General features: G+C 36.2%; 1 protein-coding gene across 3 annotated transcripts in view; it reads right to left on the reverse strand.

The window, feature by feature from the left end:
• Positions 1-403: 403 nt before the first annotated feature.
• The window catches only part of SH3GLB1 (SH3 domain containing GRB2 like, endophilin B1), a 38,847-nt gene continuing 24,787 nt past the window's right edge, over positions 404-14,463 (reverse strand). For all 3 annotated transcript variants that reach the window (XM_060303258.2, XM_060303268.2, XM_030866126.3), the window contains 4 exons: positions 12,157-12,246; positions 11,670-11,770; positions 5,652-5,880; positions 404-5,265 (listed from right to left, as the gene is read on the reverse strand). In XM_060303258.2, the coding sequence (XP_060159241.1) occupies positions 5,158-5,265; positions 5,652-5,880; positions 11,670-11,770; positions 12,157-12,246 (528 nt within the window). In that variant the 3' untranslated portion in view covers positions 404-5,157. The remainder of the gene's footprint in view (positions 5,266-5,651; positions 5,881-11,669; positions 11,771-12,156; positions 12,247-14,463) is intronic.

Here is a 14,463-nt window from a genome sequence, read left to right on the forward strand (position 1 = left end):
GTCAGTGCTTCCAGGAGACTGAATAAAAGCAAGGGGAAAGCCAGTAGTACAATCATTCCCAAAGTATCACAAAATACATAACAGAAGGTAGAACAGTAAATGATGTCATGTCAGAATAATTTAAGACTGATCTTGGTTTTAATTTTGCAGGGTCTTTTTATCTTCCTTTTACCCTTTATTTTTAAACTGAAGGTTCTAAGAACATTCAGTTGGAAGTCCTCCAAAAAGAAATAGTATACTTTCTTATACTGCCGATAAAGTGTAAGCCGATAAGTTTTCTAAGGGGCAAAGTGGCAGCGACAAAAGCTTTTATAAACTGGCATACTCTACACTAGCAATTCTACTTCCAAATATTCACCTTAAGGAAATATTAAGAACACATAAAAGATTTAACAACACAATATTCTTTTAAGCAGTTTATTAGCGAAAAATTGGAAACAACCTGAAAACAGTAGTTTAATAAAATGTGGCACATAAGATGAAATACCATGCAGCCATTAAAAAAGATATAGAAACATTTTTGACATGGCAGGATAGTCATGGTATTGTCAAGTGAAAAAGTTACAAAACAGTATGTACAACTTGATCCCACTTAAAACAATCTATAAAAGCACAGACGAATCTGGAAGTCTATGCACCTAAGTAACAGTAGCTCTCCCTGGATGGTGGAATTATAGGTGATTTTTATCTTTAAACTATATACTCTTTTTTTCCCTTTTTTAATGCATCTATGACTTGTAGTATTAAAAAAAAGCATTAACAATTCTTAAAAAGTCTCCTTTGAAGTAGGGAGAGTGGAGTTAGCAACCTGAGCACCGGGGTGTACACGTTAGTCTGATATAATTTTAATGGTTTGTCAGGGAGCTTTGATGTCAAATTGTGACTGTGCTGAGTGGAAATGTGGGTGGTAGTAGTGCTTACCCTTCTTCAGACTAAGGGATCCATCCCTAGAAACCCTCCATAGCAACCAAGTACTGGCATTCCAAGCAATATTTCCCTTTCTTACACTAAGCATACCTTATACCTTCACACCCACTTGTAATACAGCCCAGCAACGTTCCTCTACACTTGAGAGAAGTGTTGTTGGTATACAGAAGGGAGGGAGAATTTTCAAGCGATGTCAGATAGCACGTCTGAAGGTAAAAGGCACGATTTCTTTATTCTACTGAAGTGGGTCTCAAACTTGAGAGTGTAACAATCACCTAAATGGCTTGTAAAAACAGAATGCTGGGCCCTACCCCCAGAGTTTGATTCAGTAGAGCTTGGATAAGACTTAAGAATTGCATTCTTTCTTTCTTTGACAAATATTGAGTACATACTATATGCTAGGTCTCCTGCTAAGAGTTGGGAATTTAACTGTGATCAAAAGAATTAATAGTCTCAATCTCAGGGAGCCTACACTCTAGAGTGACAGATACATACTAAACAAATAAATTATTAAAAGTAACTATATAATTATGATTAGTGCTAGAACACAGTAAAGAGGATCAGAATTTAGTTTTTGTCTTGAAATATTTTAAAAAATGTTACATGGAAGAACTAAGACTAGTTTTATAGCCCCTTGAAGACAACAAATAGGTACAAAAAAAAAGGTACTTGGAGATACGAATTAACATTTTTAACAAGTTCCTACGTGATGCTGACATTGCCTGTCTTGGGGGTCCCACACTGAGAACCACTGCCCTGCTGAGCTGACTTTCTCGTTAGGATAATGTGGGAGAAAGGGCAGTTCTGCTGTGGACAACCACCAGACAGACCCCCATTTGAGTCTCACCATGAGGTAAGAGCCACTTAATCATCTGGAGAAGGGGTTGAAGCAAAGCTGGCTGTAGGTCAAATTGCAAAGTCTCCTATCTATTATTATGGCTTCTCACCCAGACTTGAAGTGCCACATACTAGGGCAACATATTTCAAACTTTCAGGTGTTTGGGAGCTAGGGAAGATATTTTTAAGGAATACTGTCAACAAAGCATGAAAGTAAGCCAGGCCTCTCTGGGTAGACAAAGATGTTGATTTTTGTCCTGTGATCCTTTATCTTCTGCATGTCCTCCCAACACCAGCTCCTCCATTCTCATTCTGTTCCTTTGTTCTGGTGAGGATAACAGCAGACTATGAGGATGGACTCTAACCCACTAGTGACCCTGGACTCAGGTTTCTTATTTCTTACATTACTCAGAGTGAGGCTCATTCCCATTTCTGGGACCTAGTCTCCTACAATATGAATTTTTCTGATTAGCACCATAAAAAACAATTTAATGCAATGATCTTTTAGGTTAATTACCTTCAGGACAAATACAGAAACAATAAAATCACTTTTTTTCTGTTTGTAAAAGGAGGCTACAATTATTTCCAAGTTTACTATTTCATTCATAAATGCATCCTTCACATTACTATCCCTTTAGATTAAGCTCAGGGGCACAGAGATTATTTAAATAATTCTGAATTGCACCATGAATTAATAGGCTTCCAAAGCTCTTCTTCCATGCCTAAGAACCTATGGGCCTTTACCTGAGTAAAAATTAAACCTGTGACTTTATAAAATAAGCCCAAACCGAAATAAAACAAACCCAAAACTCCCCGAACAACCAATCAAACAAAACCCCATTAAAATAAAAAACAATAAACATAAGAATGAGCCCACATATTGTGGCAAATTTGTGGTGGACAAAGGCACAAAATAACCTTTGAACCCTCACATTACTGAAGGCTACTGTACATTATTGGGTTACTATAATCAACATTCATTTGATGGAAAGCAGAAGGTTCTAATAAAAATGTACACTGACTATGGTGAGGTTAAACCTAGATCTGGGTCTCATTTAAAGAGGGTGGAGGATAGAATTGATAAGGAGTAGAACAGAGCATTGCAACAGAAGATGTCTGTCTGGTACATAGTCATAAACAAGGCCAACCGTCTGGATAGGTCAGGAAGCTACAGGGGCTAACAAGGGGAAACATATTCACAGCATGTTTCTGCTGTGCCAAGCCTTTCCCTAAAAATTATCTAACATACAAGATAGTCAGAAATCTATAGTTACAGATTTTATAGTTATTTTATAACTGCTTTTAACACTATTTTTTGCTATAAAATCCTCACAATAACCTTAAAGTGGCATAATTGTTATCCCCATTTTGCTAACAAGGAAATGGCAGTTTATATGACATCTAAGTCGAAGCTCAAAGAGCACAGTATGTGAGGAAGACTGGATTTGAATCCAGGACAATTTCACTCCAGTACCCATACTCTTTCCGTTTTACTACTCTACTTCTCATAAACCTAATTTATAGTTGCTATTAAAGTTGACCTGATTTTTTTGTATGATCTTTTAAAGCCTAAATCTTGATTTATGTAACATAATAGATGGTACTCTAGGCTGGCCACAGAGCTTCATTTCTGGGGGAAAAAGCTTCACTCAAGTGGTTCTAAGCTAACTAACCAGCTTGAGCAGCTTTGGGGGTTAACAGTATGGCAATTCACAGTGTGAATCAAAGCATCTTGTATAACTGTAAAACTGCAGAGGAATTTGTCTCACAGCACAGAAATGTAACAACTACTGTTAAAATCTGAACTGTAAATTAAATTACCAACATGTTTACCAAGCTCTTATTAGGAACTCTTAAACACCATTTAAAAATATCCTTTTGTGCTAAGTGTTCATTTTTTAAAGTACCAGAAAAATATCATTTTGACACATTAACACTTCCTGAAGAAATTAACTACACCTTTACACTGCATGCATAAGCCAGACTGAACTGCTTTTAGCTTTAAGAATGTGCTACATTCTCTTAGCTCCAGGCCTGTCACAACTTCTTCCTCTGCCTAGAACACTTCCTCTCCAAACCATCTCCCACTCCCAAAATCTGAATTAGGTGACTCCCAAAACTCTGAAACATACTAACCCTGTATTTCTTCTATTATGACACCGATTCTGTTATATGACCATTGCTTACTTATTTTTCTGTATCTACCACCAGTCTTTAAGATCTGTAGGGGGAAGAACTGTGTGCATCTTGTTCAGGGTCGTATTCCCAGTTGATCAGCATAGTGCATGGCCCCCAACAAATGTTTGACGAAAGAATGAATAAATGAAAATGAGAGCAGAAGTCCTGACATGGAAATAATCTGCTGATTCATAGCAGTGGTCTAAATAGCAACTTTCTGATTCCATGTATATCACTAATCATTTCATTAGTATGTGTTTCATAACTAGAGAGCCTGATCAAGATAACCTAAGTTCATTAGTAAATTTTCAACATTTTATTTGTAGGCTCAAAGTAACCAAAAGTGTATTCTGTTTGCATACAATTTACTCTATAATGAACACAGTTGTGCTAATCCATTTTTATAAGGATTTGTTGTTCAATAAGAACAAATTCTCTTTACTGCAGTATCTTAACAGATCCAATTCTGATTATGGATTAAACAGTACCAATTGAACAATCTTAAAAACATTATTTAGTGAACTGAATTTGTCCCAGCTGTTTTAGAACCTTAAATGCAAATGTACTAGAGAAATATGGTAGTATTTCTCAAGGACTAGTTACTCTTAAAAGAAATCATTCAGTAGTGTTTAGTAAAACAAAAACCCTCAAAATAACTCACTGAACTAGAATATTGTAATCATTCCATGTCTGCTGGAAAACAAGGTAAACATGGTATAACTGCATTTCTGTTTATGAAAACATTCAGAAACATTATATTTTTTACAAAAGAGGTTTACATCCTAGAGCTCTTTTTAAACCAACAGTTAAAAACAAATTTTAACTTTATTCTTTGGCTATTAATTATACCTAATAAATGAGTCACATATCAATTCACAATAAATTTATTTTACGTAAAAGAAAAAGCTTGCCATTAATGAAAAATTCAGTAGAAAACAGTTATGCTTTAAGTTGGGGCTCAAAAGTAGAAGCTACTTATTAGTGAAACCTCAGTAGAAAGAGAATTTTGTAAGAAAACATTCTTGGCATGAAAGCTTTAACATAAATTCTGTAATGAAATATTTACCATGCAATTTTATTGGCAGAAAGGCCAGTTTCTGATGGCTAGTATTTTCTTTTCAGTCTCTTAAGACATTAACATGAAAGATACTTAAACCTGCTTTATTAAGAGTTAATTGTATATAAATACGGTGTACCTTTTCACAGTCCACGTATTTAATTGAGCAGTTCTAAGTAGGTAATTGGCACCCTGCCCTTCTGGTTTCCCCTTTCCCCCATTAGCCAGTCTGAATCCATTCCAACGACACTGAAAACAGTGATTACCTACAAAATAAAACATTTCCAGTTATTAACTATGTTAATAAACACACAGAAAACTAATCAGACTTAATTTGTTTAAAGTATAAATTATTCACTATCAAAGAATTTAAACATTATTATCAATTTGGTGAAAGATAAAGGATTTTATTAGAGACAGTTTTAGAAATCTAGTGATTTAGCAGTTAAAAGCTTTAAATATTTCTGTGATGTTCTATTTTGTTAAAAAATAGTAGTTAAAAAATTATAAAATGTTAATATAACCAGCTGTAATCTATGAAAACATTCATAATAAACTATTTCCAAATAAGTAATGAGGAATTTGCATTTTGTTATACTGGAAGGTAAGTCAATCTATGATATAGTTTTCCTTTTATACCCACATTACTCACCTCATCTGCCAGAAGTGATAATTCAGTACTGTTTGCAGCATCATAATCATACAGAACCCTGGCCTTCCTGCTGCCACTGCACTCCTTAAGGTCAGTGAGGTTGGAAGGAGAGGTGATTACTAGGCCACTTGTTGAAGTCAAGGGAGAAGAACCAATCACGTTTGATGAAGCAGATGGTATAGGTGCCACAGAAGTCTGGTTGTTGTTACAATGATAAACGGATGGAAAACTGTTGAAAAGAAAATGGCCAGTTATCTATTTGCAAGTGACCAAAGTTCCTGTATACCACCACTTGGGGGCAGTGTTTACCTTCTACCAACCTTCACTTTGGCTAAAGATTTGAGGATGCTAATATTTTAATGACAAAGTACACTATCCAGCTCACCCCTCTAGGGTCAATCACACTAGAGAAAATGCAGGTTGTTTTTAAATATAAAATCTTTGAAAGTCTGTTTCAAAGCCATCTTTACAAGTATAAACTTTAAAAAGTTTTTAAAAAACACAATGGTTTTCTTTTTCCAGAAAAATGAGTTTATGATATTTCCAACAACCTTCTATAAGTATGTTCCATTAATCTTTTCCTCCCTTTATGAATTGTTAAATAAAAATACCAATGAAAGACTTACTTAAATGTTAGATACTACTACAAGAGTGAAGTTTTCTCAAGTTAATTCTTTGAGAAATATTTGAGTAACTGAACTCTTTTTCATAAAATCGATCCAATCACATTTTCCTGTTCATTCAAGTACTTATTGAGTATCTACATGTCCAACATCACTACCACAAGCTGAGATATAAACATGAAACAATGCCATTCCTTTATGGACATGTAGATAAGTGAGGAGATGGACATTCAAATAATATGTTATGACTGATAATTAACATAATGAAGACTCAATGGGAGAATACGGAAAATGTCACAGTTCATTTTGTCTTCTATTTTTTAGGGGAAAAATAAAAGTTTTATTAGGAATTAGTGAAATCCCTGTGATCAATGTGCCTATAAATAGTTTAAAGATAATTTTCAATTTATTGTAAGCCTACTGTTTCTCCAATAATACTCAACGGAAAACAGCATAAGATGGCTGGCCTATAATCATTCTAATCCAACCACTTCTAAGGTTGAAAAACATCCTATGAAAATTCATATTTAAGTTTAAATAAATCCATTAGTTAAAATATAAAATGCTTCATCTGGTAGGGTAGGTGAAATTAATCCCTTCATAAAACAGTTTTCTTCTTTATGACTCCTGTGCCATCTGGAAATCAGTCAGCCAGCAGCAAATTTCCCTGTACCCTTAACCTCTTCTCTAACCCTTCCATTCACCTCCTGATGCTTGAGTTTAATCTCCCACACTCCCTTTATCATTGAGCCTAGAGGTGGATGTTGAAGGAGTTGCACGTTCCTCATTACCATTCCTATATTCCTTTCCCTAACCAATCCTACCTAATCTTTGAATTTCATGTTATTCAACTATATACTACCTATCATCTCTTGTTGCAATCATCTACAGGCGTCTCATTCTTTTCCCTTTATTTCTGGATTTTAGCTCCTGGCTCACTAACAGTGGATCTTAATTCTCGGTGATTCTAATAGCCATGTAGACAATTATTTGAACACTTCGGCCTGTCAGACCCGTGAGCTCTCCTCTTCCAGTGATTCTGTGACTGACCTAGTTCAGCCACCCACTCCCAATGCCTCATCTAGACCATATCAATTCCAAAAACTATAACCTTTACAATAATCAATTTCCAACATCCCATTCTCTGACCATCATCTTGTTTCCCCTAGTACTCTCATTTCAACAAGCCTATCCTGGATCTATAGTCCTCCACAGGCCTACCATCTATCATCCTACCAACACGCCCTTCGTGTCCAAGGTAAATTATTATAATCACCTCCTTGCACATGCCTTCATATCCTTTGCCCTTTACTTCATACTACTCGTTTGGTAAAAATCTCTGTAATTATCTACTCAGTATCCATGTATGTACTATGACAGTAAAAAAACTACAAAACCATGTAGTCTAGTCTCACACTCAATGAATGAGTAGGAACCTAAAGTGGGTCCACAATGCTGCCTGGCAACTACACTACATTTCTCTAGTCTACCCACTTTCAACATTCTGCTGATGACTATTTCATACCCCTTCATCCATCCTCAAAATTCCAGCATTTCTCCCCTAACCTTTATAATCAGCTGATAAGTTGCTTTCTTTTTTAACTGAGAGGAGAAAAAAATCAGGAAACTTCCATGCTTTGGTCATCTCTCCTCCTACTACAGATGAGCTATCTATGCTCTTAAGATTAATTTTTTTAAGGTTAATTTTTCCACCTGTGTACAAAATCTCCTCTCAAGGATATCACACTACCAATTCTTCCCTTTCTAATATTATATTTTCTCCATTTACTGTGTCATTCTTATCAGATTACAATCATGCTCTTATTTCTCCTATCTTAAAAAAAAAACCAAAAATGTGCTGGACTCCACTTTCTCCTCTGGCTAGTGCTTCATTTCTGTTTCTCTTTACACTAGAACTCCTTGAAAGACTTATCTAAACTTACTGTCACAGCTCCTCTCCTTCCATTCCCTTACATTAACAAACAAGCTTTTGCTCCTACTGTTCCACTAAAACTACCCGTCAAGGTCAGCAATGTTCAAAATCCAATGGTTCACTAGCAGTTCTCTTTCACTTGACCTATCTAGTGGTCATAGTGGACCACTCCCCTCATTTTTTACAGCTTATTCCAAGGCCACACTTGGTTTACATCTTACCTCAGTGCTCATTCCTTACCATCCTCCTTAGCTGGTTCCTCAACTCTTTGTTGGAGTACTTCAGGGCTCAGCCCTTGGTTCTCTGTTTTTCTCTACCTGTACTTAACTCCCTTGGTAATTTCATCTAGTCTCACAGATTTGAATATCCTTGATATTGCTGACAACTCTCTAATTTATACCTCTAATTCACCCCCACCCCCAATTTCCAGACTTGTATACCCTAAAATTGGGTATCTCCACTCAGATGTTTCATATCTCAAACTTAACATGTCTAAAACTGGGCTCCTGATATACCTTACATGCCTTCCCCATCCCAACCTGCTCCTCCTGGGGCATTCCTCATTTTAATTAACCAAAACTCCATTCTTTCAGTTGCTCAGGCCAAACACTTGCAGTAATTCTTGACACCTCTAAGCCTCATTTACAGAAAGTTTGTCAGCAAACTCTGCTGGCTTTACCTTTAAAACACACCCAGGGTTTGAGCACTTCTACCACATCTATCACAATCACCCCGATCCAAGCCACTGTCACCTCCTGACTGGATTATTGACCGAGTTATTGCAGTAGGCTCCGAACAGGTCTGTCAGCTTATACTCATGACCTCTAACATCTATCCTCAACAGAGCAGCAGGAATGATCTTCTTAAAGGTTAAAATCAAATCATGTCACTCCTCAGCTCAAAATCCTCCAGACTTCCTCATCTCTGAGTACAGCCCAAAGTCCAAAAAGTGGCTTCCAAAGCCCTACATATCTTCGCTCCCTGTTTCCTTGATTAATCTCCAGTCAAGCTCTCCTTGCTGTTGCCTGAACATACAGCTATGTTCCTGCTTTAGAGTTTTTGTACTTTGTCTCTGGAGCATCTCTAAGATGGCTGCGTGCTTTGTTTCCTCACATCTTTCCAATCTGTCTTCCCTGACTACTGTAAACCTCTACTCTAACCAAGGTACTTCCCTGTTGTATTTTTCTCCATAGCATTTATCACCTTCTAATAGACTGTATAATTCATAGACATTGATTTTCTACTCCCTTCTACCCCTAAATAGAATGCAAGATCCATGAAGGCAGGGATATGGTCTATTTTGTTTACATTGTATCCTTGATGCCTAGAATAGGGCATCTGTAAAAATTAAAAGCAAATGTTTCTCTGATGGGTAAAAGGGTTCTAATGATAAAAAGAAATGATTTCTAATTCAAGTTTCACTCTAAAGTTAAGAACACATTTCCTAGCATCCTTTCCTCAGTGAACTCGGCAGTGATTAAATATATACATTTCTGAAGAGAAAAAAAAAAGATAAGTTCTCTCTCCCTACGTATGTGTGTGTACACACACACGATTTTTAAAGTCTTTAACCATGTACTTTACTTTCAAATTTACTAGTATAATTTAGCTTTTGTTTAGCCACTGAGGTCTACCTATGTCAACTTTGGGAAATTAATGGTAAAAAGAAAAACAACAAAACACCAAACCAAACAAAAAAACCCTGAAAGGCCATCTTCAACTTCTAAGAACTTTTACTAATAACTTTAAAAAACTCTAGACCTCCTGCCACTGTAGCTCAATATGTTAAACTTTCCAATTATTTAAAAATAAAACACATTTACTAATCTTATAACTAGCTCTTCTGTTTCCTTATCTGTATGTGGATAATAATAATACCTACCTCAGCACATTAATGACTAGATTTTGTGTGAATGGCTGAGTTCCAAAGCATGTGTATGGCCTTAAGCAGAATTCAAGAATGAATGGTTTCAACAGCAACCCCTCTGCTGCACTGTGAGAGTATCAGGACAAAGTGAACAGGAAGTACTAAGGCTTCCTGGGCTTAAAATACTTATAATGATGTGGGGATAGAGTAGTATTCTGATTTCAGATATTAATACCAGTAACAAAACTTCAAATATATAAAAGTGTAAATACTTCTGTAAATCCTATTAGAATAACCAGTGGTATTAGACTACAACTCATTTTTAAGATCTAAAATTGGTTTTGTGGATGTGCCTAATTTTGTTCTAGGTCTAGTTTTGAAGGATTAATATGCAGAAAGGAAGACCAAAGTGATGGGTTTTTTTTTTCTCCTTATTCCTTGAAATAACTTCTCTTGATATTCCTCCTTCAAATATTATACATCACTCCCCTGCTTTAATGGTTCCTCACTATGTAAATTCCAAACTCTTTATCATTACTTATTTTAAAGGGCATTCATGACATGACCTGGCTTCATTATTCTAGCCACATCTACTATCCCATTTTAAATTTGAACACTATGATCCAACCAGAATGAACTATTGTCAGTTTCCTGAACTTGCCACACTCTTTTTCCTCTGGCCCTTTCATATACATATTCCTCCTCTGCCTGGAATATTTGTCCCTGCCCCTTTCTTGTTCTAGATTATTCCTACTAAAATAATTTCATCTGTGAATCTTTGCTAGACTCACTTGAGTCACAGTTAGATGTCCCTTACAGTAATCTGAACTCCTCTTTCCACTTATCACATGGCCTGTCCACCTATGCCCTGTACTTCTACCTAGGCTTTAAGTGTTCGTTGTGAGAGCAGAGACCATGTTTGTCCTGTACATCTTTTATTTTCAGTGTCACCTTACAACGTTAGCTCCATAAAGGTAAGCAATTTTGCCTGTTCTGTTCGCTGATATAATCCCAGAGTATAGAACAGTGCTTGGATATGACAGGTGTTCAATAAGTATTTGAGAACGAATGATTGAGCTGTGTTGCTTTACATATGTGCTGTAAAGTATATTACCACACTCAAAATAATAACATCAATGGGCTTGAGGTCTTACAGAATATTCTAAAATCTTTTTAACAGTGAACAAGTAATGAATAAGTACAAATTAGTTTACCTCTAAGGGCAACTAAGTGTCAATATAACTATATCTTCCTCAACCACCTGCAAAGGTATTCAAGAGAAAAGTGAACTTCAAATGCTTTTTGAAGTTCTAAAAAGGTATTCACTTAAATTATCTAAAAAGCACTAAAAAGGTATTCACTTAAATTATCGTCTCACCCCTGTTAACATTTTTCTGTGCCAGAAGAGCCCAAAATGTCTTTGTTACCACAGAAGTGTGATAATCACTTTCCTTAAAAAAAAAAAAAATCTGATTCTACGTAATCTAATAAAAGCCTTTAATTCTTCTATTTTTCACCTCTATTATTAGTTCATATGAAAAAATCTGAATTTCTTCTCTTATCAGGAGCTTCATGTATGAAAAGGAAATTGCCACCTTCCCAGTTGCTTTTGGAGGTCTAACATGTACTGGTAACACTGTGCGTAGTAAGTCATCTGGGCTTCTACAAAGTCATTCAGACAGCGGAGGTGATGGGCCTGTAAAGGAAAGTTACAGTCACTTCTTAGCTCTATAATCTACTTAAAGTGGCACACGCTAAGGGAAGACAGAGCACGACACTGTACTCGGGGTAAATCATCAGTATCTATCATTTTACTACAATTTACAACAACAAACTGTTTAGCCAAAGAAAACCAAAAAACAAAAAACATCAAATGGACTTGACGATGGTGGGAGAACTACCTCATCAGGTGATGAGATGTAAACAAAAATTTAAAATATTTCTTCATGTATCTTGAAAAGTGCTACAATTTAAATATCTTGATAAATGACTGAAAAGGAAGTTCAGTTTTTCCTCCAAGAATTTCCCTAAGACTATCAAAGTCTTTTGTTCCAAATGCATTTCCAATGAATGAACACTCACATGTGTACTGCTGATTCCCTCTAGCAGAAGTCTGGTAATCTCTGCTTGACGATCAAATTCACTTTGAGTTATTCTTAATTCCTGTTCAGACTTAAATTGGAACACAGTTTTAGAATCTCATTAGAGGACTTAGTCCATTTTATGTACATTCATTTAGACAGTTAGAAAATCCCCCAAACAGAAGCAGCCACATAGCACAGGGAGATCAGCTCAGTGCTTTGTGACCACCTAAAGGGGTGGGATAGGGAGGGTGGGAGGGAGACGCAAGAGGGAGGAGATATGGGGATATATGTATATGTATAGCTGACTCACTTTGTTATAAAGCAGAAATTAACACACCACTGTAAAGCAATTATACTCCGATAAAGATGTTAAAAAAAAAATCCGCCAAACAAACCCCAAATGATAATCTGGCAATTCCCTGATTCTGCTTTGTATCTAAAGTGGTCCCTGGTTTCCAGAACTTAGCTTTTCTATGTTACTTAATCTAGACAGAACTGACTCCTTACTGGTACTTAACTCAAAAGAATCTATTAAAGCCAAAGCTTAATGACATAAACATAAAAGCCTAGGAAAACTACTATGGGACTGGCAATCTATTTTCATACATTTTCTAGTATCAATTTTGCTAATTTGTAACATTTTATGAAACCTTAAGATTACCAGTTTACTTGTATAAATTATTTCAAAAAATTCTCAATTATTACTGTAGCTACTTTACTTTGAAGTTATATATGCTTCAATCTCAAATGAAAAAACTTCAGAGTGAAGCTAGGACTTTAACCTCATGGGTTTAGTTATCAAGCATACACTTGTTTCTAGGGACGTAGCTCTTAGGTTCCCTCAAAGGATTCTTTATCCTACATAAATGTCTTTTTTAGTTTTCTTTCCAAACTTTGCATAGAATATGTCTTAAGCACAAATATTACCTATAAGATATGCTAGGGTTTTTCTGCAAGTTATGGGTGACCTTTAATCAATGGTGTGCTGGTAAACTGGCTCTCCAGGGGGGAAAAAAAGCTCCAATGTGCTGAGTTTCAATGGTATAAATACTCCTACCACAGCTGATTTCAAGCTACCAAGGTGAAGTTACTGACCTCAGAGCTAGAAAGACATGTGCATAATAGCACACCACTACTAGCTTCAACTATCTGATATAGGTTTAGTGCTGGAAAAAAACAGTTCACCGAAAAAAAAAATCTAAAAATAGTTAAGTACTGGCAAAAAAACATCCTCACAAACCTTTAGTCAGAGTTGCTTGGTAGTGAGGAGGAAAAAATAAAATCTCACAGGTCACTCAAAATAGTTAGCTTATCCCCCACTGGGAATTACTATTGGTGATAATATCACTATAATGATATTTCCCACTACCTCTCCAGGATAAATTGCTCCCCTGCCATCCAAATAATTACAGTATTTCCAAGACTGTAGTAAGTATATAAACAAGGTGTGAACTTTTTCCTTTCACACCCCATCTCCCTCTCCTTCACCCTTTGGTGGCAATAGCTAACCCAGTGAAATAGTCAACAATGAGGTAGCAGCAAAAGAGATAATCAGTTGCTATAATCATTCTCATACCATTGGCAAAAGATATGGCAGAGAGGACTAAGGCTTGACCACCAGACTGGATTTATGGAAATAAGCTTGAATTATTCAATAAGTCAAGAGTTAAAATTAAATTTACTTGATCAAAATAAGAATACATGGTGTTTTGATAACAGGGCTTAAGTAATAAGCTTCATCTGGAAGCTAGTATGCAGCAGAAAAAAGTTACAGGGGAATAAAACAATCAATGTTCTTCCTAAAAAAGTATTAAGGAAAACCAATCCAGTGTTACATTTGCACTATTTACTGTTCTGCTTGGTTGAAAGGTTCTGATTGATAGAAGTAACCACAGCAAACCAAAAATAAACGCATTCGGAAACAAATGAGGCTAATTCCATATAGGTTTGATTGTGAAAGTACAATTTGATTTAACAGCCTTTAGCAGAAATAGCAGGAAAGTCTACTAAATGGCAATATTTCTGTACAAGGTGTAAGTAAGCAAGCTAGGTAGCAGATTAAAAGTGACTAGGAAGCTTGAGACTGAAATAGAAAAAATGTTTTTAAGCTAAAAACACTGAATAGCAACTAGCCCGTGCACCACAACTACTGAGCCTGAGCCTAGAGCTCGTGAGCCACAACTACTGAGCCCTCGTGCCACAACTACTGAAGCCCGCGCGTCTAGAGCCCGTGCTCTGCAACGAGGAGCCACCGCAATGAGAAGCCCGTGCAACGCAATGAAGAGTAGCCCCAGCTCGCTGCAAC

This window comes from Globicephala melas, chromosome 1, assembly GCF_963455315.2.
Source record: "Globicephala melas chromosome 1, mGloMel1.2, whole genome shotgun sequence".
NCBI classification, from domain to species: Eukaryota; Metazoa; Chordata; class Mammalia; order Artiodactyla; family Delphinidae; genus Globicephala; species Globicephala melas.